Source organism: Hippoglossus stenolepis, chromosome 9, assembly GCF_022539355.2.
Source record: "Hippoglossus stenolepis isolate QCI-W04-F060 chromosome 9, HSTE1.2, whole genome shotgun sequence".
NCBI classification, from domain to species: Eukaryota; Metazoa; Chordata; class Actinopteri; order Pleuronectiformes; family Pleuronectidae; genus Hippoglossus; species Hippoglossus stenolepis.
Genome location: NC_061491.1, coordinates 5,409,037 through 5,433,787, shown reverse-complemented (window position 1 = coordinate 5,433,787; position 24,751 = coordinate 5,409,037). Strand labels below are relative to the sequence as shown.

At 43.0% G+C, this 24,751-nt stretch overlaps 1 protein-coding gene across 1 annotated transcript; it reads right to left on the bottom strand.

Annotated features, from left to right (window-relative positions):
• Positions 1–254: 254 nt before the first annotated feature.
• On the bottom strand, positions 255–23,817 carry specc1la (sperm antigen with calponin homology and coiled-coil domains 1-like a). Its single transcript, XM_035166146.2, has 16 exons — positions 23,580–23,817; positions 16,576–16,738; positions 16,328–16,466; positions 13,885–15,515; positions 13,366–13,573; positions 13,032–13,105; positions 11,889–12,064; positions 11,406–11,569; positions 10,561–10,679; positions 9,775–9,865; positions 9,074–9,163; positions 8,824–8,983; positions 8,464–8,566; positions 5,627–5,743; positions 5,466–5,525; positions 255–3,851 (listed from the first exon to the last, which is right to left on the bottom strand). Exons 2-16 carry the CDS (start codon positions 16,699–16,701, stop codon positions 3,762–3,764), a joined length of 3,348 nt encoding a protein of 1,115 aa, XP_035022037.1. The 5' UTR covers positions 16,702–16,738; positions 23,580–23,817; the 3' UTR covers positions 255–3,761.
• Positions 23,818–24,751: the final 934 nt, after the last annotated feature.

Below are 24,751 nucleotides of genomic sequence, written 5' to 3'. Positions count from 1 at the left end.
TTCTTTGGAATCATTCAAAAACCAGTTTAAAAAATACCAGTTTAAATTCAGCTAATTTGATGAACCAGGTCTGTCTCTCTATGCACTGAACTGGACTCTGTCTGTAAAAAGTGCTCATAAATAAGCTCTACTTAATAATTACTGTGTAAATGCCACACACTTTTCATCATTTATCAATAAGTGGAATACAAATGTAACCAGGTGAACTTGAAACCGATTTGTTAAGACAATGATGACACACACACACACAAACATGGTTGTTTCATATGGTCTTTTATTATTATTGCCCCAAAAAATTAAGCAACATAAAACCAGATGACCTTTTATTAAACAACTGATTATCATCATAGTGTGCACTTAATACTGTAGCTTAGTCCCTTTTATACACACACACACTCACACACAGACACACACACTTATTCGTTCAGCTTTAACTTTGCCATGGGAACTTTTGAGCACTGCATGACGCGTGATCAGGATTTGCTCTTAAGGGGGAAAAAGAAACAAGGCAACATGGAAACAAAAAGAAACTAAAGCAGGTTCAGTGGAATTCTCAGAGCATTTTCAAGTAAACATAAATGTAGCTGTAGATGAAGTGGACCCATTAAACTCATAACAGACATGTTCACATTTGCTTCGGTAAAGCTTTACACTTGAAGGGCATCATCTCAGGTCCCAGACGATGTAACACGTCCCTCACGGCTGCTGGTGTGGAGGTGGAATGTGCCTCCAAGCCTTCGCCAGCCGTCTGGTCCCTCCTCAGCAGGCTGAGGCTCAATGTTCATCAATCACTCCACATCAGCACGCGCTGGACCTCGTAAAAGTCCCCGGGATCACTAAAGCGCGATCAAAACACATTCCGCTTCCAGGATGGAGAGAGGCATCAAATCTTTCTGGAGCTCTCAGATGTTCCTGTCGGGAGCGATAAAACATGTGGGGCCCAGTGGTGGAATTGAGCAGAACACAATAAAACAGCTGGCTGATAATCCTCAGCGTCATGGCATCACAAAAACCCATCAACAGAGAGCCAATGCTTTCAAATGTCATTAAATAACTCACTCACACACTTGAACTTAAAAAGAAAGTGTCACTGCTGCAGGCTTGTGTGCTGACTTGAAATCACTGAATGTCTGATGCGTCTGTACACACAGTGGTGTTGTGGCTACAATGGGGTTTCTGTTGACGTTGCTGTTGTTGCCAGCTGGAAACTGCCATCTGCTCCAAATCGAAACAGTGTGTAGTCACCTTCACCAGGCACATGACAAAAGTTTAACCAACTTTAAAGTGTTAAACCCAACTAGTTTCTCAAGAGGCACAAACAAGAGGAAGCTTGGTTCAGAAAACACTCCGTCACTGTCACACATGCCTGGTGACGAAAGACGGCCGCGGTCGGAAATGTCACCATTTACTCGCAGGAACTTCTACTAAACTGTTAAGGCAGGCGTTTAGTGTGGAAGACAGAAAAGCTCATCTCGGAGCATCTACTTACTGTCAGGTCGAATGAATTCAGATACACTTCAGACACACAAATAAAGCAGTGACCTCACATCAATGATTGGAAACCATGCAAATAAATACAGCTTGTATGAGGCACAGTTAACTGACTGAAATCCAACAAATGAAACGACACTGTGCTACACTGCTTCGCTGAAGTGATAATCACACTAAGAACTTCAAAAACTACCTGTCGAACACAGCATCAACACACAAAGTCAGACAGTGGCACAATGGATTCTCCGATCACTTGTGCATGTTTTATCCTTGATGTGCAAAATAAATTTGGATTCTTCTTGCCATGAGTTAGACGAGAAGATTGATACCACTCATGCTTGTATGTCAAATATGAAAGTACAGCCAGCAGCTGCTTCGCTTAGCGTAAAGACCGGAAACAGCTGTCAAAAAGTGACCAAATCTGCCCATCAGCACCTTTAAAGCTACAAACAAAAGTCAAACCAAAATGAGCATGTAACCACCAGGGAAACTACAACTTATCTTTTTTACACGGAGAAGGTTAGAGGTGTTGGCAGGTGGATTTTGTCACCTGTGGTGTAAGCCAGGCTAGCTGATTCACCCTCAGGGTATGGGCGCACACACAAATGCGAAGTGAATAACGCAGATAGAGGTTCACCAAACATTGCCACGCTGCGATTTTTGCCAAAGGAAGCGAATGTTTTATTCGCCTCCTCGCTCGCACAGACTGGAGGCGAAGGTTCACACGAACGTATGACTGGGCCTTGATTCCTGTCTTTATGCTCAGCTAACCAGCTGCCTGCTCTCGCTTCATATGTACGATACAGGCATGAAAGGTGCATCAACCTTCTCATCCATCTCTCTGCAAGAAGGGTAATATATGTATTTCCCAAATAACTGAACTATATCTGTAATGAGACGCTGCATTGACCTACGAACACGAGTCCTTCACCTGAATATCTGTCAGCTGGTTTCCAAACAAACTGGAGCACATTCTCCCCACATTAGGTCCCTGGGTAATTAATGCCTCAGGCTGATAAAGGTTTAAGGCTCTCTAATCTAAACAGAACTTATCTAGTCAATCAAAACACACTTTATGAGAGAAAACTATTGTCTACTCACTCATACTTTGGTTATGATGAAATGATGCTGTATGTGCCTAAAGAAAGTCTAAGTGCAAGATGGCAAAATGCAGGCCTATAAAATGCAAACACTCACATTATAAAGTTGTAAGATTAGCGTTCAAAATTCCACACATATCATATGACTATTAGTCCACCTTCATGACTCTTTTATCAGAGTATGTTATGGCTGATCAACAGAAGTGTAGTAGTGTCGTACAACGTAGCATATTTCTGTGCTTGAAAAGTCACAATGATCAGATGGTGAAGCTGCATGCAGCATCGGTCTGTCCTGACGACCAGAAAGCCAGAGATCAACCATTGAAAGGCTCTGAAATATATTTGGCAACAACTCCTCTGGCCTTTGGCTTCACAGACTGTAGTGAAAGGACACTTCCACGCTGCCTCTGCGGAGGTTTGGCTCACAGACAGAGCTCGTCAAAAGCCACACAGGCACTTTATCCAATGAACGACAGGCATCTGTATCGCACTGTAACGTCTGGTGCAAAAAAGGCTGCGTCCGTCCGAACTGTTTCCGAAGGGAATTTACAGGGTTGTGGGGGAATTCCAACACTACTAACTTTTTGAATCAAACAAAAGGAAAAAAACACTGACTATTTATGAAAATATCTCCTCTTGCAAATGAGAACAATTTAAGTCAGATTTGCTGGAATCCCCCTTTAACAGACGTGAAAATGGGTTCAGAGTGGCGGAGCATTTGAGCGGAAGAGCCAGGTAGAAGGCACTGAGACTTGGTTTCCTCTCCATGCTGCTGCTTCAGATGTGAACTGAAGCCAAAGATCATCTAAAGGATTTGAATGCTGGTCAGGTCACACTTGGCTCCGCGTCGTCACTCCAGTCCATTCTAATGACGTACTAGTGTAACAGCAGACATACAGACGAGCCCTTGGACCATAATGCTACACAAAGCGCCTCCTATGCTGTAGTGGAAGGATGGAGTAGCTGTTGCATCCAGTGAGGCTCTGGTCTGCCTTTATTGTTGCTAAATACTGAGGTGAGGCATGCAGTGTGACTGGGTGTCACTGTGGTGTGGGGAGGGGGTCAGTGAGGTATAACAGTTGATTGTGGCGTTGAAAGGTTGCTGAGAGCTCAGGAGGGCTGGCGTGGCACCGACTGCACTGCAGGAGCAGGGTGGATGAGGCGGTGAAGTCAGGTCTCAAAGTACTTGTAGATGGCTGTGACATAAGTCATGACACTCTGCCAGTCCGGCCTCTCTGTGTGCACCATCTCATTTATGTCCTGCAATGGAAAAACAAAACACGACTTCCTGATGAATTGAAAGATAGCGATTAACGACTGCCAATTGAGAGCCAATCGGGGGCTTCTGTCAGCAACTTCTCAAACTCGTCTACGACTGGCAAATAGGGCAAAAATAGTGTAGCGTGAACTTGGCTTTCAGAGGAAAAAATACAGCTCAAACTATTAAAACAACACAATTTCACCATTTGTTTTACTTAACAAGATCACTGACTATTCATTTGGTGAGTGTACTCTGAACAACCTCCATAATAACTCAGTTAACTTCAGCTGCTAGTGAAGAACACAAGATGTGGCTTGTAGATGTATGTAGAATGAAACACACAACACATTTGTCCAAACAAAAAACAGATGGCGTCAAAATCATGACTTGTGAGTTTTTAAAAGTTATGAGGGGTTTGTACAATGTTTGGTCGCACAGCTTTAGTTTGTAATGACTGGCACAACAGCAGGTCAGTGAGATTTATGAGGCTACCAGCAGTAGCCACATATCACAAACACACATCAACCACAAAAACATGTCGTCATGTCAGGCTAATCATCGAGTGAGTCAGTATTACATTTATTCACATTTTGACTTGGCAAAGCCTAATAGATTAGAATGGAAAAAATAATAATTCTACAATCAAGACAAGAAACCCAGGGGACAAGCACAAACATAATGCTTTCCAAAAACGGAGAGAAAGGACAACATAATCTGCGTACATGTTTCTGTGCACATTCCTTAGACAGGGTTCCTGCAGGTTTCCACAGTTAAATGTAAGACTTTTTAAGACCACTTTGAATATAATTTAAGACCTATTTCACGGCCATAGACGTCCCAGAAACGTACATGCAGGTCCAGCTGCTTGGTTTTGGTCGTCTGGTTCATGCTTTCATCGAACATCAGAACGAACGGACCGTTGTTTACTTTAGAGATGAGGTCTCTCTTGATGTATTCCACTAAACCAAATTTTGTGACGTACGACGTTTTGTCACCACCGCACGCAAATGTTTTTCGCGACATCGGAATCAGGGAACATGCATTTGAAAAGCTCAACTATGCCATCGTTGCTGTTGTACAATTGGTGTTTAGCTACAGTATTTAGCGTCCACAGCACCTCCGCTTTTAGGGTTGGTAGACCCAAACATCGTCCGGAGGTCGATTATCCCCCATTTTAACGCGGCCACTTTATTTTCTCGCTGTACAGCAGGAGCAACACTCCCATCACGCTCTCGGTGGTCATTCACCTTATGTTATCCACACATTTTAGCACCTTTTCCCACAACACCCAGGTGCACTACGTCACACACTGGCCACTTTCCTTAAAAGGGGCAGGCCATGCCTGCAACACAAGTTATCGCGAAGTAACTTCCTAATCCAATACATTTTTAAGACCTAGCAAAATCAAATTTAAGACTTTTTAAGACTTTTTTAGGCCTAAAATTATGATTATAAAATGTTAGACTTTTTAAGACCCCGCGCGAACCCTGTTAGAGTATACATTATGTACAAACTAAGGTAAAGCATGCCTCCCCTTTGAAGTAGGGGAATAGTTCATCCAGTTATTAACTCTTATTTATATTAATCAAAATAAGTTATTTCAAAGGACTTACCAAAGTGCATTTGATGCCCACACTCTCTGCAGCCTGGAAAGCTAAGGAGAAATTTCTCCTCTGAGGAAGGGAAGAGAGAAGAAATGAAATGATTTAACACACATTAGGTATAAAAAAGGCTGATAATGAAAGTTTGTGTTTTTCCTTTGAACTCCACTTGCCTTGTCTTGGCTGGTGAGCTCATGGTAGGGGATGTGTGCAGGCAGGTAAGTGTGGAGCACGGCACAGAAGGCCAGGCCGTCGTTCCAGCTGCTGCTGAAATTGGTGATATCAATGTTCTGAAAAACACAGTGACGATCCAGTTACACTTTGATTTCATCAGACAGAACATTTACAGTTTAAAATCGATAGAAACCAAATTTCTGCTCCTTATTCGAACTAAGAGGGAGCAACATTTTAAACCAGGTCTTGAATGTCACTGTGTGTTTATTATGGTCACGATATTTGTACTTGTCATGGAAATATTTAAAATGATATAACCATTAAAAGTGTAATTCCAAGTATCAAAATGACACTTATCATCCTTTCCACCATCAACTTTCATCTGACCTTTAAAAATAACAGATTTACAGCCGTTTCTGCAAACAAACACTGAGGTTACTTGTACCTTGATGCTCGAGTCTGGTCAGGGTCACATACATTATGTAATCTAGATAGTGCACAGTGATTCAGAGAAAGCCTCGTGATTCTGCCTGTGGTGCATCACAGGATGTGTTAAATGTTGCACACTTCCTGGAGAGGGCCTGAGGTGCCATAGTAACCATAACCTTCATCTGTTAAAAGGGCTAAACATCACTTCAGTGTGGCAAGTGACTCGACAAACCCGCTGATCGTCATTTAAGTAATTTCTAAGTCAATGCTTTGGCCTTTATTGTCTCTGCCCATGTTTGGGCTGACGTTCTTCCATTTGAGTCAACTGTCTCAGGGACGAGGCCACACTGTGGTCGTCTTGATCTAAATCTTTACAAGGAAACCCGATGGTGTCAAGTATATTAATCAGGTCACTGTAGCTCAGGACGTGATTGAAAAATGGCAGATTATTGACAGACTCCCTCGTTAAAACAACAAAGTAACAAAGTAAGTTTGTTTGCACTGTAAGCAGATACATCAGTTGCTCTTCTGTGGTATTCCTGTAAAGAGTTGCTGCTCAGTCGCTGCCGCCTGAAACTTGTAGTATTAAACTTCACTGAATCAAAAACGACTATAACACACAATTCTACACAGTTCAGGAAGCTGCAACAGGCTCGTCACTTGCTAAGAGACAGTTAAGCAGATGAAGATGAACATTTTTCCTCACACTGTAGTTACTCCACTATTGGCCTCTTTACAACATCACACTGGTCGAATAACAAAGTTATCACAATCAGCTCTAAATACTACAAAAGACAATGTTGACCTGCTTTTCATATTTTGCAGAATTTTAACTAAGCACCCAAACAGACATGAACATCAGTAACAATTATCAAAAAAATAGAATAATAATAATTCTACCGTAATAATCATAAACCAGTGGTAGAGTCTGGTGCTGACTTTATGTGCTGCTGATTGTTTTTGTCGCTCAATCAACCGCTGCATCATAACTTAACAATAAATCATCTTGTTGCTGTTGATAAGAACATTATGCATTATGCCACAAAATACAGATTTGATATAGGCCACTTCATCCTGTCATGAAGGAATGAGTGACCTTTTATTATTTATCATAACCCTCTTCTACCATTTTTAATCAGGCTGTTGATCCTATGTTACGAACTGTTGCTAATGACAGTAAAACAGAAAGGAACAAAATATATTCAATGATGTGTGGTTTTGCTCAAATCTGTAGAGCTAACAGGAAACAAGGAATGACTTAAATGTGCACCTTACTGAATCAGGAAATGTGTATGGACGTTAGACATGTAATTCCGCCCCTGTATAAATTGTGGCCCCTTTTGGCCCCTGATTTAGAAAGATCCTAGAGCTGCCACTGGATTTGGGTGTCAGCTTTAAAGGGGACATAGCATGCCCATTTTACCACAAGTTGATATGGTTCCTTGGGGTCTTAATGAAATGTCTGTAACATACTTTGGTCAAAATACCACAAGGATCATTTAAAACAGCACCCTTTTTACCCTGTCTAAAACAGCCCTCCACAGAGTGACCTGTTTTGAGTGCCTGTTCCTTTAAATGCTAGTGAGCCAGCTCCCCCTCCCCCTCTCCCCCCATGATTTTAAACGATATAAATTACATATTTTATATGATATAAATTATCAAATATGCCTCGCAGCCTCGCTGCGTCCGGTGTAAACCCGGCGTAACGGGTGGGGGGCCTCTGTGTGTGTGCCGGTGTTACAGTAGTGCTGAACACTGCGGAAGTCTTCCACACTGCTGGCTGTGTGGCGTTGACACAAATTCCAGCTCACGCATGGGAGAGCGAGCGGTCGCGCCCGAGCAACTGCTGCAGCCTCCCAGTCCCAACGATCCAGACAAATGCCACATGTGAGTGAATCGCGGGCTGACCAGCGGAGAAATGCTCGTCCCGTGTGAACAGCCAGGCGGCTGCGTGCTTGAGAACGGCACGGCGCTGCGCTGCGCGGCGCCCGTCTCGGTAAACCCGGTGTAACGAGTGTGGGGGGGCGGGGGGGATGAGGTGGGGGGTGGGCCAAGGCCATGTAGGGAGACTTCCAGTGTATTGTGACGACACAATACACAGGAAGCTCATTCGAGTCACTCAAGCATGACGTTTCTGACTTAGAGGAACCATAACAAAACGCGCGAGTGTTTTTTTTCCAGAGTTTTTGGCTTGGTAGACATGCCAGATACCCACATTAACGTGTGTAAAAGCTCTAACAAAGTGGAATTTAAACCACTAGCTTCAATGAGAACCAGAATACAGAAGTTTAGTTAGCTCATGTCTTTCTAACTCTACAGACTAATTCACTTTCCTGCAGAAGCGTTATATTTATATATAGTTATATTTGACTGTCTGGTGCAAACCAGCAACAGGATGTTAATCTACCTGGTATCCCTCAGTCTTCTTCTGGCACCACTTAAGCAAAGCATTTCTTTTGGAGCCTCCGTATTCTCTGGCCAGTGCCGACAACGGGTCCTTTCTCTCCTCTCTGTAGTAGACACACACAAAAGACATATAAACAGACTTTACCACAGTTTTTAAAGATTTATCAAATATGTCGGTAGACCAATCACAACCACAGTATAAAGACATGATGTCACACAAGCAGTTGACAGATTAAAATCTCTGACGAGAATGGAAACACACTGAATATAAACTAGCAGCTTGAGCACATTTGCTGAAAACATGATTCACTTCTACCAGTATCCCCACATACAGGTGAGGCAGTGCTCTGGGTGGATGTACCTTAGACGGCTGCGTGCTGTGGGGGTGATGGAGGCGGTGGGAGAGGAGGAGGACAGCGAGAGCGGAGAGGAAGCTGCAGTCATAGCCATCAGGGAGGAGGAGGAGGCCCCGTCTTGAGCCGACATTTCCCTCTTTATCTCTTCACTGCTCCTGCGAGACACTGTTAGGGACAGGGGAGACCATTACAGGCTGCTTTTTTAACTAAAATGGAGAGTGAGGTACTGTTTATAATTTAACCCGCATCTCTAACCTGAGATTGTCTTGGTGGAGTCCATGTTGGAGACCCTCTGGAGGGCTGCTGGTGGTCGGCTGGCCGGGGTTCCCCTGAGAAGGTGCTCAGCTGTGGATACATCACAGTATTTACATCATATAGAGAGTGTTTCTGTAAGCGACTTCCTCTGAAACAAGATGTTACAGGGTCACATTCCAGCCCCTCAGGGTTCAGGGACTACCGACGCACGAGGCCGACTCGCTCGACAAGAGAACTATAAATCAGAGAAAAATAAACGGAACTTGGGAGGCTACAGCCGAGTCTGCACGTTCACATGAAATACTTGAGCTCATTACTGGTGAGAATGAACCGAGGGAAAATCTATAGTACGTGGTGGCTCATTATTTCCCTCTTATCATCCACTCTAGTGTTTTGATGAACTTAAAAAATAACATCAGCATGCTGTAAACCTGCTAACTCCCAACTCCAGGCCTCTAGGGAAACACACTTCCTTTATTTCTCATGAGATTGTCCCGTCCATTCACGTTAACATTTTGATAGTTCACTGTGAGGAACAGAACAACAGCAGAGGACAGCCATTTCCTGTGTGTGACTCATAACTAAAAGTACACAATTCTGCCCTTTTCCTTTTGACAGTTTTCTTAAATTACTGAGAACAATAGTTCTGAAATTAAGTAGGTGTCATTATTATTGAATCATCATGGTGACGGCTGCCTCACCTGGCATTGTGATGTCTGTGTAGCTGGGCCTCTTATCACTCAGTGACAAGAGCGGCTTGGCTGCTGACATAGATCCTGCTATGGAGTGTCTCTGAAACAACATTAAATTAATAATAATTAATAGTTGTCTGTATAACAAATTCCATGAATAGTGTTGAGAGATAAATACAATGTTAAATGCAGTATGTTACATTTTTGGTTGTTTTCTTTATTTTTGACACCGACCACTTAGTATCTCCAAAGTTGGTGATTTAAAATTTTGCCGAATTGCCAGTATGACATTGCATTTCTTCAGATAAAAACAAATGATAAAAGAATCATTAGATTATCTGAAAGAACAGATGTCAGAAAGCTACAAACAGCTGCTATAGCTGGCTCACGTTTTGGATGTGTGACTTTCACAGGGCAGTGCTGGGTAACTGATTCATCATTTGATTCATTCTTCAAGCAAAAATTCTAAAATGTACAGGTTCCACTTTCTTGATTGTGAGGATTGATTCTTTTGTTTGTCATACATGAGAGTAAACTCAACATCTCTGTGTTCTGGCATCTTTGGTCTGTGGAAAACTACACTGTGCATTCTCGATTGTGTATTCACATTGTGTTGACAGAATTATCTAAGTGATGTTGTTTTACATGCTGTAGAGTGAGGCCAAATAGTACTTTTCACATTGTGGACAATAAATGTCATCACTAAATAACATCTAAAAAGTACAGATTGGTAAGTTAAAACAGGTGAAAATGAAATTTTAGTAACATATAAAGACAAAGTCTTCCCTCCTGTACCTGTATGGGAGAAACAGCCGCTGCTGGAGGCGTCTTCATGGGACTGGGGCTGAGGGGGGTGCGTGGTATTGGGGCAGCCGAGGCTGTGGGAGTTACAGAGGCCCCGTTGGAAGGCGGACCTAAGTTAACACACGGACAGGACAGTTAGTCTTTGGCTGTGGAACAGTTTAACTCTAGGTAAGAAATAGCAAAATAAATACAACCCTACATTTGTGTGATATTACTAAAATTGTTATTAGCATCTGTCTACTAATTCCAGAAATGTCTTTCTGTCTGTATGTGGAACGCACATCTATCGGCTTCACACTAGGCATGTGTGTTATTAAGGGCCCAAGGAAGAGCAATGTCAAATTTGGTGCGATTTGTACATGCCCACATTCATTACTAATAGACCTTGACTAAACAGGCGACCAGCCCTCTGTACCAGCAGCTGCTGGGACTCATCAACGTAGGTGACATGATCAGGCACGACAACAGCAGTTAATGACAAAGGGCAGGTTCACAGCAACAACGTGCTGAGTCGAGCCGCTCTAAGTTTACCGCAGGTCACTTTTACAGTTTCAGAAAGAAAGCTGCAACCAGCAGCATCACCACAGTACAAGTTAACAGCCCATTCCCAACAGGCAGGTTAGAACAGGCACTGCACTAGTTCCTAAGACTGTCATTTTGTTTCTTCACTCTTTGAAACTGTAATACACACTCAAAACTTAAATTAAAGATCAAAGAGCATTGGGAAGAATAAGGATTAAGTACCAACCACACGCGCACGCGCACACGCACGCAGACTTGTTTTAAATACGAGAAAACAATCGGCAGGAAAATATCAAATCACAACTGTGTGGTACCTTGTGAGGCGCTGTCGAAGCTCTTGATGAGTGTTTTGACAGTGGGCGAAGGCTCTGAGGAGGTGGAAGAACGCCGGCTGAGACCCATCCCCTGTCTGAGAGCAGCCAGGTCTCTCTCCACTGCATTCATGTAGTTATACACTCTGCCTCTCTCCTCGTCCTGCCTGGGAAGCATACAATATCTACTCAGAGCACATATACACCTTACACTATGGTTTGAGAATGGCTCAAACTCGGGAACTTATATTATGTTGTAGATAAAAAATGTATTAAAATATATTCTGAATTATTCTGTCTTTTGGTTGGTGATGGTAATTTTTCTACTGTTCATCTCAGACAAATGGACGTGAACCTCACTGCTGAGCATCCAGCATCATAATCGAATAAGCAGTTACATGTCCCCTCCTTTTGTTTAGAAACATTAGACAGACAAAGTAAGCGTGACCGCTGGAGCGGTTCCAGACGTCCCTGTGTGGCTCTTACTTGCGGCTCTTGACCTCGTCCAGCTCCTTGCCGAGCTTCTCATTCTTCTCCTGCGCTTCCTGCAGCCGGCGCCGCAAGTCTCCAATCTCCTCCTGCGCTTCCGACTTGATGTCATTAGCAATGACAACAGCTGTCTGCAGATCAGCCTGGAACTGACGCCACTCCATTGACTCCTCCTGCAGACGCACACACACACACACAACATTCGAGAATTGAACATTATTGCGGCTAAATGATATATTCGCTCATTAAAGCAGTCGGGTCTGAGACTAGGCTGATGGGATTAGTGACAGTAAATTAAAACATAAGATGCTATGAAGCTCTGTGGAGGGAAACTGCAAATTCAGGTGATAATTCTCTGTGGGTTTGTCACTAGAATCAACATCTCTCAAACTCATTTAATCCACTGATGATAAAGCAGATTTAACAATGCTAATACTAAATCAGATCATCAAGATACTGGTTTCCTGTGAAACTAGATACTGGCTTTCAGACTTTACTATTTACTAATTTACTATTTAGTGAGAAGAAAACGTTTTAGTTTGTCCTTCTTCTAATGTATTAGAAGTAGGGCTGCAATTATTTTGATAATAGATTAATCTGTCAATAATTTTTAATTATAAATCGGATAAAAAGACAAAAGCTAAATTTGAAAGGATCATATTTAGCTTTTGTCTTTTTATCAGTTTATTTGAAAAGCAACTTCCTCGTCTTCTTGTAAAATGCTCTTTTTATATGTATTACACATATCTGCAACATAATTATGAATATAATTTCAGTTTCAGATATCTACCTATTAATTCTGACTAGTCTTAGTTCATGTTCTTAAATTTGCCTCAATTCAATATACCGTAAATTAAGTTTAAACTAGTCAGAATAGTGTAATATATAGATATTAACTTGAATTGTGTCACGTGAAATCAGCTTTGTTTGAAAGCTTTAATGTAAAGTGTTCCCAAACTTTTGATGACTTGGGTCATATAGTTGTCTCTGCTGTGTCGTAAGTGGCACGGCATTGGCAGATTTGCTACCACTGGTTTGCAGCCCTAATTCAAAGCAAACAAATTCTACGCAATTAGTATTTGACTCGAGGTTAACTCAGTCTTTAAACAACAGTGCACCCCCCCGGAGCAGGATCCTTACCCTCAGTCTGCGGTGAAGAATCTTAATCTCTCTCTCCATGTCGTGCTTCTGGTCCTGAAGCTTCTTAACAGAGTCTGAAACGAGAAGAAACAAGTTGGCGCTTGGCGGTAAAGAATCAAGAGAAACAGACCGAGTAACACACGTCTCAGGAGATTAAATCTTCTGAGATACAGAGCAGAATGAAGGTGTTAGAATATGCTGGTTTTGCTTTTACACAACTGAATCTCTAAATGACTGAACATGAGGGTGTATGAATCTACGACCCAGTCAACGTTTGGCCTTTAGAAGAAGTTTGCACTCAGGTTATCTACAGAGTGCGTTTCCAACCACTTACTCTCGAGGTCTGTGATGATGAGGTTGTCGTGCAGTTTGAGAGCTCGGTGCTGCTCGACCTCATCCTCCAGCTCAAAGATGGTTTCCTTCATGTCGACGATCTCCGTCTCTTTCTCCTGCAGCTCCACACGCTGCTTCTCCAGAGCGTGATCCTGCTCGGCCATCTGCTGCTGCACCTGCTGCTGGAACTCTCTGTATTCCCTGTCCAGCTGCAAACACAGGATGAAGAGTATTTCATTATTAACAGGCCATGAAGAAATGATCTGACTAATGTGCAGCAAAGCTTCAGGAATGTCATATTATAACATAACCAAATGGCATGTGCACAGTTATTCTCTGTCTGGTGGTACACAGGTGAGGTACAAATGGGGACTGTTGTAGAGTATTGACCACTATATTTGTGAGATTTTCAAAGTAAAACCATGTATTGATCCTTGATAATGAAGCCCTTATTTTGGTTACACAAAAAGTCTTGCATCCTCCTTAGCATCTTTAACCCACACATTAAATTTCAACTGACCTTACTGAAAGTCTCCTGCATCCTTTTGAGTTCAACGTGGGCTTGCTCCAGCTCTTTCTGCATTTTTGCAGCTTTGGCCTCAGCCTCTTCCTTCCCCAGCCGAACACCCTCCAGCAGCTGGCAGATGTCATTTTTGTCCCCTGCAGTGTGTAGAGAGTACAGCTCGGCCACCCTTTGCCTCTCCTGGTCCAGCTGGGCTCTGCAGCGGCTCAGCTCTGCCTGGTCACTGCTCACCGCCACCTTGTACTCATCGAGTACGGCCACCATGGCAGACCGGTCCTGTCTCTCTGATTCCATGATGCGCTCCATCTGGTGGTTCCTCTCCTTCAGCGCTCCAATCATCTCCTGGGCTTCGGCGTTGTCCTGTTCGGCCATTTTTAACGTGTTGGACAGGTGTTGCTGCACCCCCAGCAGCTGCTCTCTCTCAAAGCGGGCGTTATCTGCCAGGTCAGAGTAACGCTGCTCCAGCTCCATGTACCGGCCACTCTTGATGTCCTCCTCTAGCACATAAGATATATGATGCTCATCCAGCAAAGAGCGCAGGTACTCAATCTGGCGACCGTAGAGCTCCAGCTTGTCGCTCTGCTGGCACAAGGAGTCCATGAGGATCACCTTCTCCTCGCCGAGCCGCTCGTTCTCCCCGTTTAGCTCCTGGGTGATTTGCTGCAGGTCGGACAGCTCCTGTAGCGTGGCCTGGAGCTCCTCAGCAGTGCTGTGCTGGTTCTCTTCCATTTGGTGGATGCGCTCAGTCAGACAGGCCACAGACACCTCACTGGCATTACCACTGCTGCCCCTCCGTGAGCACTCCCTGCTGGGGGCACACTCAGACTCAGATGACGAGGAGGCTCCAGAGGGGGCATCCAGAGCGTCATCACTGGAAGTGACGGCCTGGTAGACCTCGCTCGATTCACTGTCGAGGTTGTCCGCCGAGCCTCCATGTTGGTGTCCCGTGAGCAGATCCTCCAAAGAGCCCGGGGCGGAGCCTTCCACTGAGGAGGTCAGCGTACCTGTGCCTCCACCATCACTCTGCCCACTGCCTGCTGCCAGGTCTGGGCTCAGCGAGGCGTAGTTAAACAGTTTGTCAGAACTGTCCAGCCTCTGCTCCAGAGAGAAGCCCAGTGCATTGAGTCGGTCTTTCAGCATGCGGTTCTCACTCTTCAGCAGGTTGAGCTCCACTCTGATGGCCTGGTTCTGCTCTTGTAGAAGAATCAGAGTAGACTCCACATCAGCTGCTGTGATGGCTGAGACGTGGGGCTTCTCTTCCTCACTAGCTTCTTCCTGCGGTGGCTCTTCTTTCCCTCCCAACCCAAGCTGGGCCCTCATGTCCCTCAGTTCACTACGCAGGTGTAGGATTTCCACTTCTTTGCTTTTGGCCAAACCCAATAGGTCTTTAACTTTAGCCTCCAAAGCTACCTTATCACTGATCTGGCCGTCTGATTTAGACTTGCTCATGCGGCCCTCAGACTCTGTAAGAATCTGGCTGCGAGAGCGCTTCCCAGACGCCAAATCCCCAGCTACAGTCCCTGATACCGACTGCTTCTTAGTGGCTGATGTTCTGGATGTCCGAAGACGGTCTCGTGATGAATTTGGCTCCTTGGAAGTTGAAGATGTTGTACGCTTGGATGCTGTACCTAGGAAGAGAGGAAAGGGTTGTCTTTACAATTCTTACATAATCTGCTTTAACACATGCACTGAACTAATCTTCTGGCATTCTCCAGAGGAGCCGTATGGGTGAGTGCAAATGTCACAGTGAGAAACTCCGGACTTTCTCCAGGTCTGAGACGGAAAATCTCCTGTACGTTGTTCAAGTGGGGTTAGGGTTATGGAGTGTCAGAGGAGATGGCATGCTTGGTCTGGCTCGTTTCAGTTGGCAGTGCACAGCGTGAATTTTTTCAGTCCAAACATGTATGAAAAGACCCCAAATTATCACTGTAAACGGACTTAGTGGAGCTGTGCATGGCTCCCTGGGTGTCTGCCCGGGGTGGGGGGTCTGCACTGGTACAAAAACTTTTTGCAGTTTTTACTGGCTCTGTCAGTAATTTACTGCTCCTCTTTGTGTCTATCATTTGCGCTGCACACTGCCAGCCAAACCACAACAAACGGACAATTTCTGTTGTTTTGACACAGTCTGAGTTTACACGTGTCCGATGACACTGTTGTGTGGGTGTTTGTCAGCGCGACAGACGAGCTGAATTAATGAGTGAGCGCAGAAATATTTTACTCATTCAAGAAAAGTATAGATCATTATGTGGCGGCCATTTCAAAGGCTGTTTAAACTGTAGCGGGTCAGAGACACCGATCAGAGAGTCAGGAGAGAGAGAGAGAGAGAGAGAGAGAGAGAGAGAGAGAGAGAGAGAGAGAGAGAGAGAGAGAGATCTCGTGATCACTGTAAGCAGTTTCCACTGTATTAAATCAATATCTAGGAAAGAATTTTTAGATATACCTGATGTTGTCTTTGGCTTGCTGTCTAGGTTGTTAGCACTAATCCCGACAGAGGCAGTTCTCTTGGTCTTGGCGACAGCATTACTTGACTGAGGATTCCCTCCAGCCATAGCCGCTAAAAGATCATCATTGCTTTTCACCTGAAAGCACAAAACATTTGACACATTCACTTAAATACAAGAAAAGAAAGCATGATAAAACAATGACTTGTATAAGCTGCAATAAACTCCATCACAGGTTGAGTTTCACCTTGGACAGTGATGCTGTGTTGCTGGTTTTGGCTGCAGGCTTTCCAGTGCCAGCGGTGGCCGCGGCCTCAGCCTTCCCTCGATCGCCGCTCACCTTACTCACCGCTGGCCGCACTGACTTCTTCATACTGAGTTCTCTGATGTCGATACATTTACAGTACAATCTGTGCACAAAGGGGGTAATGTATGTCAGTGTGCAGAGTGATAGCTCCAGTTTTCCCTGGAAGGGGAGGAAGAGGAATTTTTTCCACAGAGGCTGTTCCCAAAACACTAGAAAGCAGAGTCTGCCTCACTCCTCAATAGCTGGGACAGAATTGCGGAAATATCCGCATGTCTCTGATTTCACGTTTATTCAAGAGAGTTGGTGTTTGAGTATTAGATAACTCCAGCTTAGCTCCTCTACACTGATTAATGTTAATGTGAATATTATAGATTGAAATGTTGTTTATTCATATCTGTACCATGATTCTAGGATACCTGTCTGCTGCTTGTGATTCAATCACTCTGTCTTCACTGCTGTTACATTTGGTAGCTCTTAAGGCAGATGTGAGACCACCCGAGATACAGGAATGCAAGATAAACAGTGAACTCAGCTTCCACAGGCCAACCAATGTCTCCACTAGATGGCTCTCGTGTGTTTTTGATAGTACAGTCAGTGGAGCCTCTCAGCTCCGGGCTGGAACAATGATGACTCTAATAAACTGATTATTTTTAATCTATGTGGGTGGCTGCAGTCATTTGTGTATATTGTGGGGACAATGCGGTCTTGCAGATTATACTTTAGCACATATAAAGCTGGGAAACAAACTGTTTTTCTTGTTACTAGCTTTGTGCAGAGCCAACAGCAGAGCCAAAAAAGGAAAAGTTGATTCCCTCACACATCAAAGTGAAAGCTCGAACCTTTACAACTCAACGTCATATTTTGTGAGGCAAAAAATGTGAGTCTGTTCCCGGCCAATCCGCTCCGATGCACTGCATTTAATTTTTCACTGCCAAAGAATCATTTAGTGCCATGTTTGTACAAGATGTATTCATACCAGGTCCCAATTACCATTACTCTGTATAAACAACCTGATGACCCTGCAAAAATTCCTAGTAGAAATGTAATAAGGGTAGGATCTTGATTTCTTTACCGGTGTATTGAATTAGTAACATGGGATGCAGAAACATGAAGCACCTATAACTATGTTGGAGTCATCTGTGGAAATGTTGCCAATATTCATTTGGCAGTAAACAAGGTGTTGAAACTGTAACCATACAACAAAACCTTGTATAAAACACAGGAGGCCTTATCCAGTGTTTTTCACATGTGTTACGGTCTGCAGAGACCAAGAATCGATGCCATGACGATAGCAAGAAAAAGTGATTTGGGACTCGGCCGGAGACAAAGAGTAAGTACTTTAGCACAGACTTGGATATCTTGGAGTTGTCGAAAGAGGAACAAAATGAACAGGAGAGATTTATTAAACGCAGGAAACCCAGCTCCGATCTGTCTCAGAGACAGAGCTCTTGTTTTCCTCAGCAGAAGTTTGTTGTTTGGATATGAAATAAACATAATCAGATATCAGCAGTAAAGCAGACTTTTAAGAGGAAGCTGCGATGCTAGTATTTTGTAGCAGCAGCATAAATGTTTAGACAATTCACTGACTGAAACTTTTCCTTGAAATCTTATCTAAATGAATCCACCAAAAATGAATCAACAATTACAATCTGATACCGCCAGAGCAGCCTGCACGCATGAGCGGACATCAGTCACATAATGTGCTCTTTCTCTCTGCTGAAACTTCCAGAGAACATAAAAAACTGCTACTAAACCACAATTGTATTCAAGACAAACACTTTACTTATTGATTTCATCTGTTCCCTCTGTACTTGTGTCACTCTAAATCTGTAAACCACCACCACGTCTTCTTCTCCTGTAAGTGACTTCTCAAGGTGTTTTATTTTTTCTGTGTTGAGAATATATTTATTTGGCTTGTTATTTCTGTCAGGGCAACCTTTGCCTCCAGTGACGTAGATGCTGAGAGATTAGCTACACCTACGTCATCAGAGCAAACCACAACACACACACACACACACACACACACACACACACACACACACACACACACACACACACACACACACACACACACACACACACACACACACACACACACACACACACACACACACACACACAAAGTTACTAGGAGTTTTATGATTACACCGACAGATAAAAATAGGGGGATCAAGAACTCAAAACAACATCCTTGCAAAATTACAGCTACAAAATATGAGTCACATGAGACCATAGATAGTTGTGTTGTGTGTAAATTTACAAAGAGCTGTTTTGTGCATATTTTCTACAGTCAACATCCCAGTTTTATTTTAGTTTTTTTAATGCATCTTCATCCCCACAAGGCTTGGACTAGGGCAGAGCAATATAACAGAAGTTTGATATATATCGATATACTGTTTATGCATTGTGTAAGCATAGTGAGGAGGTATAACACTTGATTGATCTGCCTCAGATGTATTTATCAAGTCTTTCACTGCTCATGAAGAAGAGTTTGAAATCACAACATATTCAGGTGCAAATCTCTTTAAAATAAATAATTATGAGACATTTATCGTGATAATTACCGATATTGATTAATACAAAATGTTTCATCGAGATGGAATTTTTGGCCATATAATCTTCTCCTAGTTTGAAGGCTTTATGTCATGGCCATACTTTAAGAACATGTTTTCACACGTGTACAGAAATCATTACATCTTAGCCAGAACAAAACATTACATGTTGACGGGTTGTTTATGATCTGGAGCTATAAATAGTTTCCTGGAAAGCTTTTGTTGTGCTTCAATGTGCCATGACTTTAGCACTTCTCTGCTTTGTGTGCATTTCACCAACTGGCTGAAACGGAAGTCAATTAATCAAGTAGTTCACGTGATGTATTTAATCATGAACTTTTTTATGATAATTGATTACTGAAGTAATTTTTTCATCTAGCTTCTCAATCAAGATGATTTGCTGTAGGGGTTTTTGTTATATGATAACTAACTGAGTATCTTCAGGTTGTATAGTGTTGGCTAGACAACCCAAGTAATTTGGTGACATTAGCCTCAGCTTTAGAATATTTTAATTAGCATTTTCTACTATTTTTGACAATTTACAGACCAAATTAGCAGTCGAGAAAATAATTTACAGATTAAGCATCCATGAAAATAATCATTAGTTGCAGCCCTGACACAAGAACCTTTTGGGTATAAATATAAAGATCAAACTGTCTAAAAGCACCATTGTATTAGCATACAAAGTTAACTCTGCTCCAGCATAAGAGACGGTAAAATCACTGGGACTCAGCTTGCTATGTTATGATCACAACATTGTTCTAGAAATGAAATATTACAGTAATGCTTTAATGGGCTTATTCTTAATACCTTGTGCTTATGATGTCATGGTTAGAAATGCAATTACCTTTCAATCTCATCTGTCTTTACATTGCTAACTATGTACTACTGTAGTATTTGTATCTCTGTATTTATCCATTTATCCATAACACAGATGTTTCAATTGTGCAGGGCGTTTTCCCTAAGTACTGACATGTGCTCTCAGCAAGCAGCCAGCTTTCTGAATAGCTGAATGAGTGTCAAAGCAGAGGTCTGAAACAGAGCGCTGCTAGCTAGAGCGCAACTCTTTTCATTGGATCTGAATAGACATGGGAGCGCAGGCTGGGGACCAACAGAGCAGCAAAATGGGGCAGAGTCAGCTGCCTTTTCTTTCACTCTTCTGCTCTGCAAAGCAGTGTACACTTTAGCATGTTGGTCTACATGACCTGCGACACAAAGCTTGTGCATACCGTTTTAGAGCCAATTAAATAATTCATATATATACACAGATGTATATACACCGGCCTGTCCCTTTTGATTTAATGTAGTAAAATGTAATTCTTAACGACTTGTTCCTCTCGCAGTACTGTAGTTTACATCTGTGATGAATCACACTGTGTCAAAACAGTGCTGTTTGTGTGATAGAGAAAAACAACATTCCTGGTGACTCTGCATTATTGCACTGTTCATGACATTGTGATAAAAATAGCTACTATCTTTGATAAACTGCAGAAAAAATAAAAGGGCCATTGTCCTTCAGGTCCGTGTGACACAGAGACATTTCCTTAAATATTAGCCGAGGTGATTTTTTTGCCAACTACATTAATCTGATGAGGAGGAAAATCTATTTTTGGACTAATTATCAGAATCTACTACATTTAAGTCGCCATGAAGATACAATTATTTTAAATGTTCTAATTTTGTTTATCAATAATTTAAAAAAATGATCTCCATCTACCGGTAATATTAATATTTAGAAAGAAAAAAAAATGTTGTGCTGCAGAATGTAGGCCACTCCACACTAGGTCAGGAGCCATTACGACTATCCTGATCCAAACTAAATAGAGCTACACTATTTGATTACAGTGTGAATGAATGCAATGGATTCGATCCAAGGCCCGCCAAAGGAACAAGTGTGTGTTCTGTTCCTGCACAGACAGCTGAACAAAAGCATGCCACTGAGACTGAGGCCGAAGAAGCAACTGTCTAGGAAGAGGAGGAGGTGGGGGTGGTAGTGGTCGAGTAACTCATAAATACCCCTTCCCTGCTCTCCTTCCTTATGCGTGCTTTAACTGTGGGGAGGCACTTCCTTGCCATAACAACAGCTTCCTGTGGGGGCGTCTCCCATAAAGAAATACAAAAAAAAAAGTAAACCTTACAAGGGTGACTGTGTGTGCAAGGACAAGCAGGCTCCAGTCTTCCTGAGACGGAGCAGACAACGTCAACCCTTGAATTGATATGGCTCATATGGCTCAGGACGGGTCGTCCAATTACCAGACGTTCGGTGCTTCAGTCCCCGACTCCTCCAGTCTGCATTCAGGGCAAAATACTGAACCCCAAATGGCCAAATTGGCAGTGTGTGAATGGTGTGTGACAGCAAAAATGTAGCATATAGTGAATGAATGTGTGAATGGGTAAATTGTACTGTAAAGTGAGTTTAGTGGTCGATATGTCTAGAAAAGCCCAATATAAATTTTACAGTCCATTTAATTTTATTTTGCAAAATATACCTCACTATTAATACAGACAGCCTGTAACATTATAATATGATAATTAACTATTTCAATATTTCAATCCTACTGTGAAAGAACACTGACGATATATTCATTTTTTTGGGCCATTTTTTGCAACATCAGCATCAACATGGAAGAGAATGACCATCCACAGGACTTAGGATTTGTATAAATGAAGACTTTAAAAGCATAAACACTGTCACATCAGCTCTACTCCCAGTAGACCACATCCACCAATTCTGTAACTGCACTACAGACTCACTCAGGTTTAAGTTCATTGTTCAACTGTCATTTCTATCAGTGCAATTCAACGGCTAATGTGCAACCACATATTCTGCTCATACATACTCTGTTAACACTGTATACATAACTGCTATCTATTTTCCCTTGTGTGTATATTGCATGTTTATCATAATCTAACTTTAAACTTGTGTAAGGGTGTGATTGTGTAAAACCTGTCCTGGAAATAAGTTCCCTTCCCATCTTCTTGTTCAATGCCACTTAGGGTCAGTTCACTGCTGAGTTCCCCTCAAAGTATTTCTCTAAAAGCAGAGATCAGGCCAAGTAGGAAGATCTTCCTGAAGTCACAGCTCCTGAACACTGATTTAAAGCGTGGGCTGGGAAATATTGCTCTTTTCCAGGAAAGCTGGAGAACATCTGTGGTTACCTCTGGTTTGTAAAAAAGAGATGATGGACTGAGTGTGTGAGGATGATTTAGTCACACACACACGCACACACACACACAGGTGGGAGCTCTGCAGTAGTGAAGAGTTTGAACCACACACAGGAAACACTGGAAAGCTGCACCATCAGTCCACTGTTGACTCTCCTCAGGGTGGGGGGGCACATTTACATTGTTCTTGGCTACACCCACCCTAGCGCCGCAGCTAACGTTAGCCCCCAACGGTTTCTCATTCAGACACACGGTTACACACGTTATCAACCAAACCTGTAGTTGAAGACAACTAGTCCACTGTGCCGAGTGAACAGCTGTCAGTGCTTCCATGTTAGAGACCAAACAGCAACTTTAAACCAAGCAGATAACCCAGCTAGCTAGTTAGCTTTAAGGTCAGCAGGGAATTCCAGTCATTTCACTTCCTGTTTGGACACGCGCTTTCAAAGTAAAAGCACTACACAGAACGTGCATTTATATTGAAACTGATCTGCTACACCGAAAAAAAAAATCTAACAATTTAACAAACTAAAGATACAACAAATCAGGTACAAACCGTAATATATTGTTTTTGAATTAGATTTTTAATCTAAAAGCTGGATGGAAAAGACACTGACAGCTTCTCAGGCCAAGCAGTCAATCTCAATTAAGACACACAAAATTATTTTTTCAAATCAATAACATATGTTCTTTCTTACATAAGCAGTGTATTCGTCACATTCACTGCATGACAAATAATAATACAAATAATGATAAAGCTTTTCCCCAGACTATCAAGATACTTTACAAGCTCTATGACAGTTGAACCTGTCTTTACATGAGAAATACAAACTACATTCAGTAAAAACGGTGGTGAAAACAGTTACATTAATCCACGTTTAATGTTGGAGGACACTAAACACATCTTCGAGTCTTATTTTGGAATAATTCATAGTACAGGTCCAGATGAATGTAGCTAGCTTGACAGCTGAACTCAAATCTGGTTTGATGTTAAACCAAAGACTAACGTGCTGTTTTCAATCAATGAAACCAACAGAACCAGTCTGTGTGGTGAACTGGACCTTATTGTATGTCTCTGTGTTTGTTTTCGCTCAGTTAATGTAGCTCAGCTGTTAGTGAGCAGCACCAAAGCGTGAGGAGGCTAATGCTAGCGTTAGGCTAACCCTGTTAGCATAGCCACCGGCATAGAGGCAGCGGTGTGTCAGTGGGTTGAAAAACTCTTCTTACCTGACCTTCTGCTAGTTTTTCATCCGAGAGAGGTCAGTGAAAGTCCCCGTAACTTCCATCGGCGGGTCGCTAACACTTCACCGAGCCCCCAACTCAACACGGCGGCGGGCAGCATCGGTCTCCAATGTCAGCTTCTTTCTGCTGGCAGCAGCCGGATGATCCTCAGCCCCCTCCTCTGGTTGCATCACCTCAGCTGCATCAGGCTCCGGGACAGTAAAGGAGGGATAGTCTGCAGGGACAGTATGACAGTCTGCAGAAGGGACAGTGTGCAGGGGCAGAGCAGGAGGGACAGGAAAGGAGGGATAGTCTGCAGGGGGGACAGTAAAGGAGGGATAGTCTGCAGGGGGACAGTAAAGGAGGGATAGTCTGCAGGGGGGACAGTGTGCAGGGGCAGTTTACAGAAGGGACCTTGCAAGAGGGACAGTAAAGGAGGGATAGTCTGCAGGGGGGACAGTAAAGGAGGAATAGTCTGCAGAGACAGTCTGCAGAAGGGACAGTGTGCAGGGGCAGTTTACAGAAGGGACCTTGCAAGAGGGACAGTAAAGGAGGAATAGTCTGCAGGGACAGTTTGCAGAAGGGACAGTGTGCAGGGGCAGTCTACAGAAGGGACCTTGCAAGAGGAACCGTAAAGGAGGGACAGTCTGCATGATGGACATTCTGCAGGAGGGATAGTTCAGGGGGGTCACTGCAGGAGTGGCAGTCTGCTCTGCTGTCTCCACTGTGTTTAAAATACACACTGGATCATGTCGTGTTGTCTGCAGATGACTCATGGAACTGAGCCAGAAGACTACAGAGCTTCATACACACCTTCACCCATAGAGATGGAAATGGACAAATGTTGTTACTGAAAAAAAGTTACTGCATCAATTATTCCCATTAGTGCTAATTAATCTCAAGCATTGATTATCAGACTATTGAGGTCGGTGGGGATCTGGCTTACTCTGGAGAAAACATTCAGCATTAATTAAAAGTGTACTAAAATATTTCTTGTTTTACAGGCCCCACCCAGTCTTTGCCAGTCACACTTTGTGTAATTTTAGTCGATATATTTATACATACACATTGAACTGGTGGCACCTAGCAGCAGGGGGCATAGCACCAGAATTGGCAAAGCAGGCAATTGCGTTGGCCCCTTAGCTGAGAGGGCCCCCCCGAAAACACTTAATTATGTT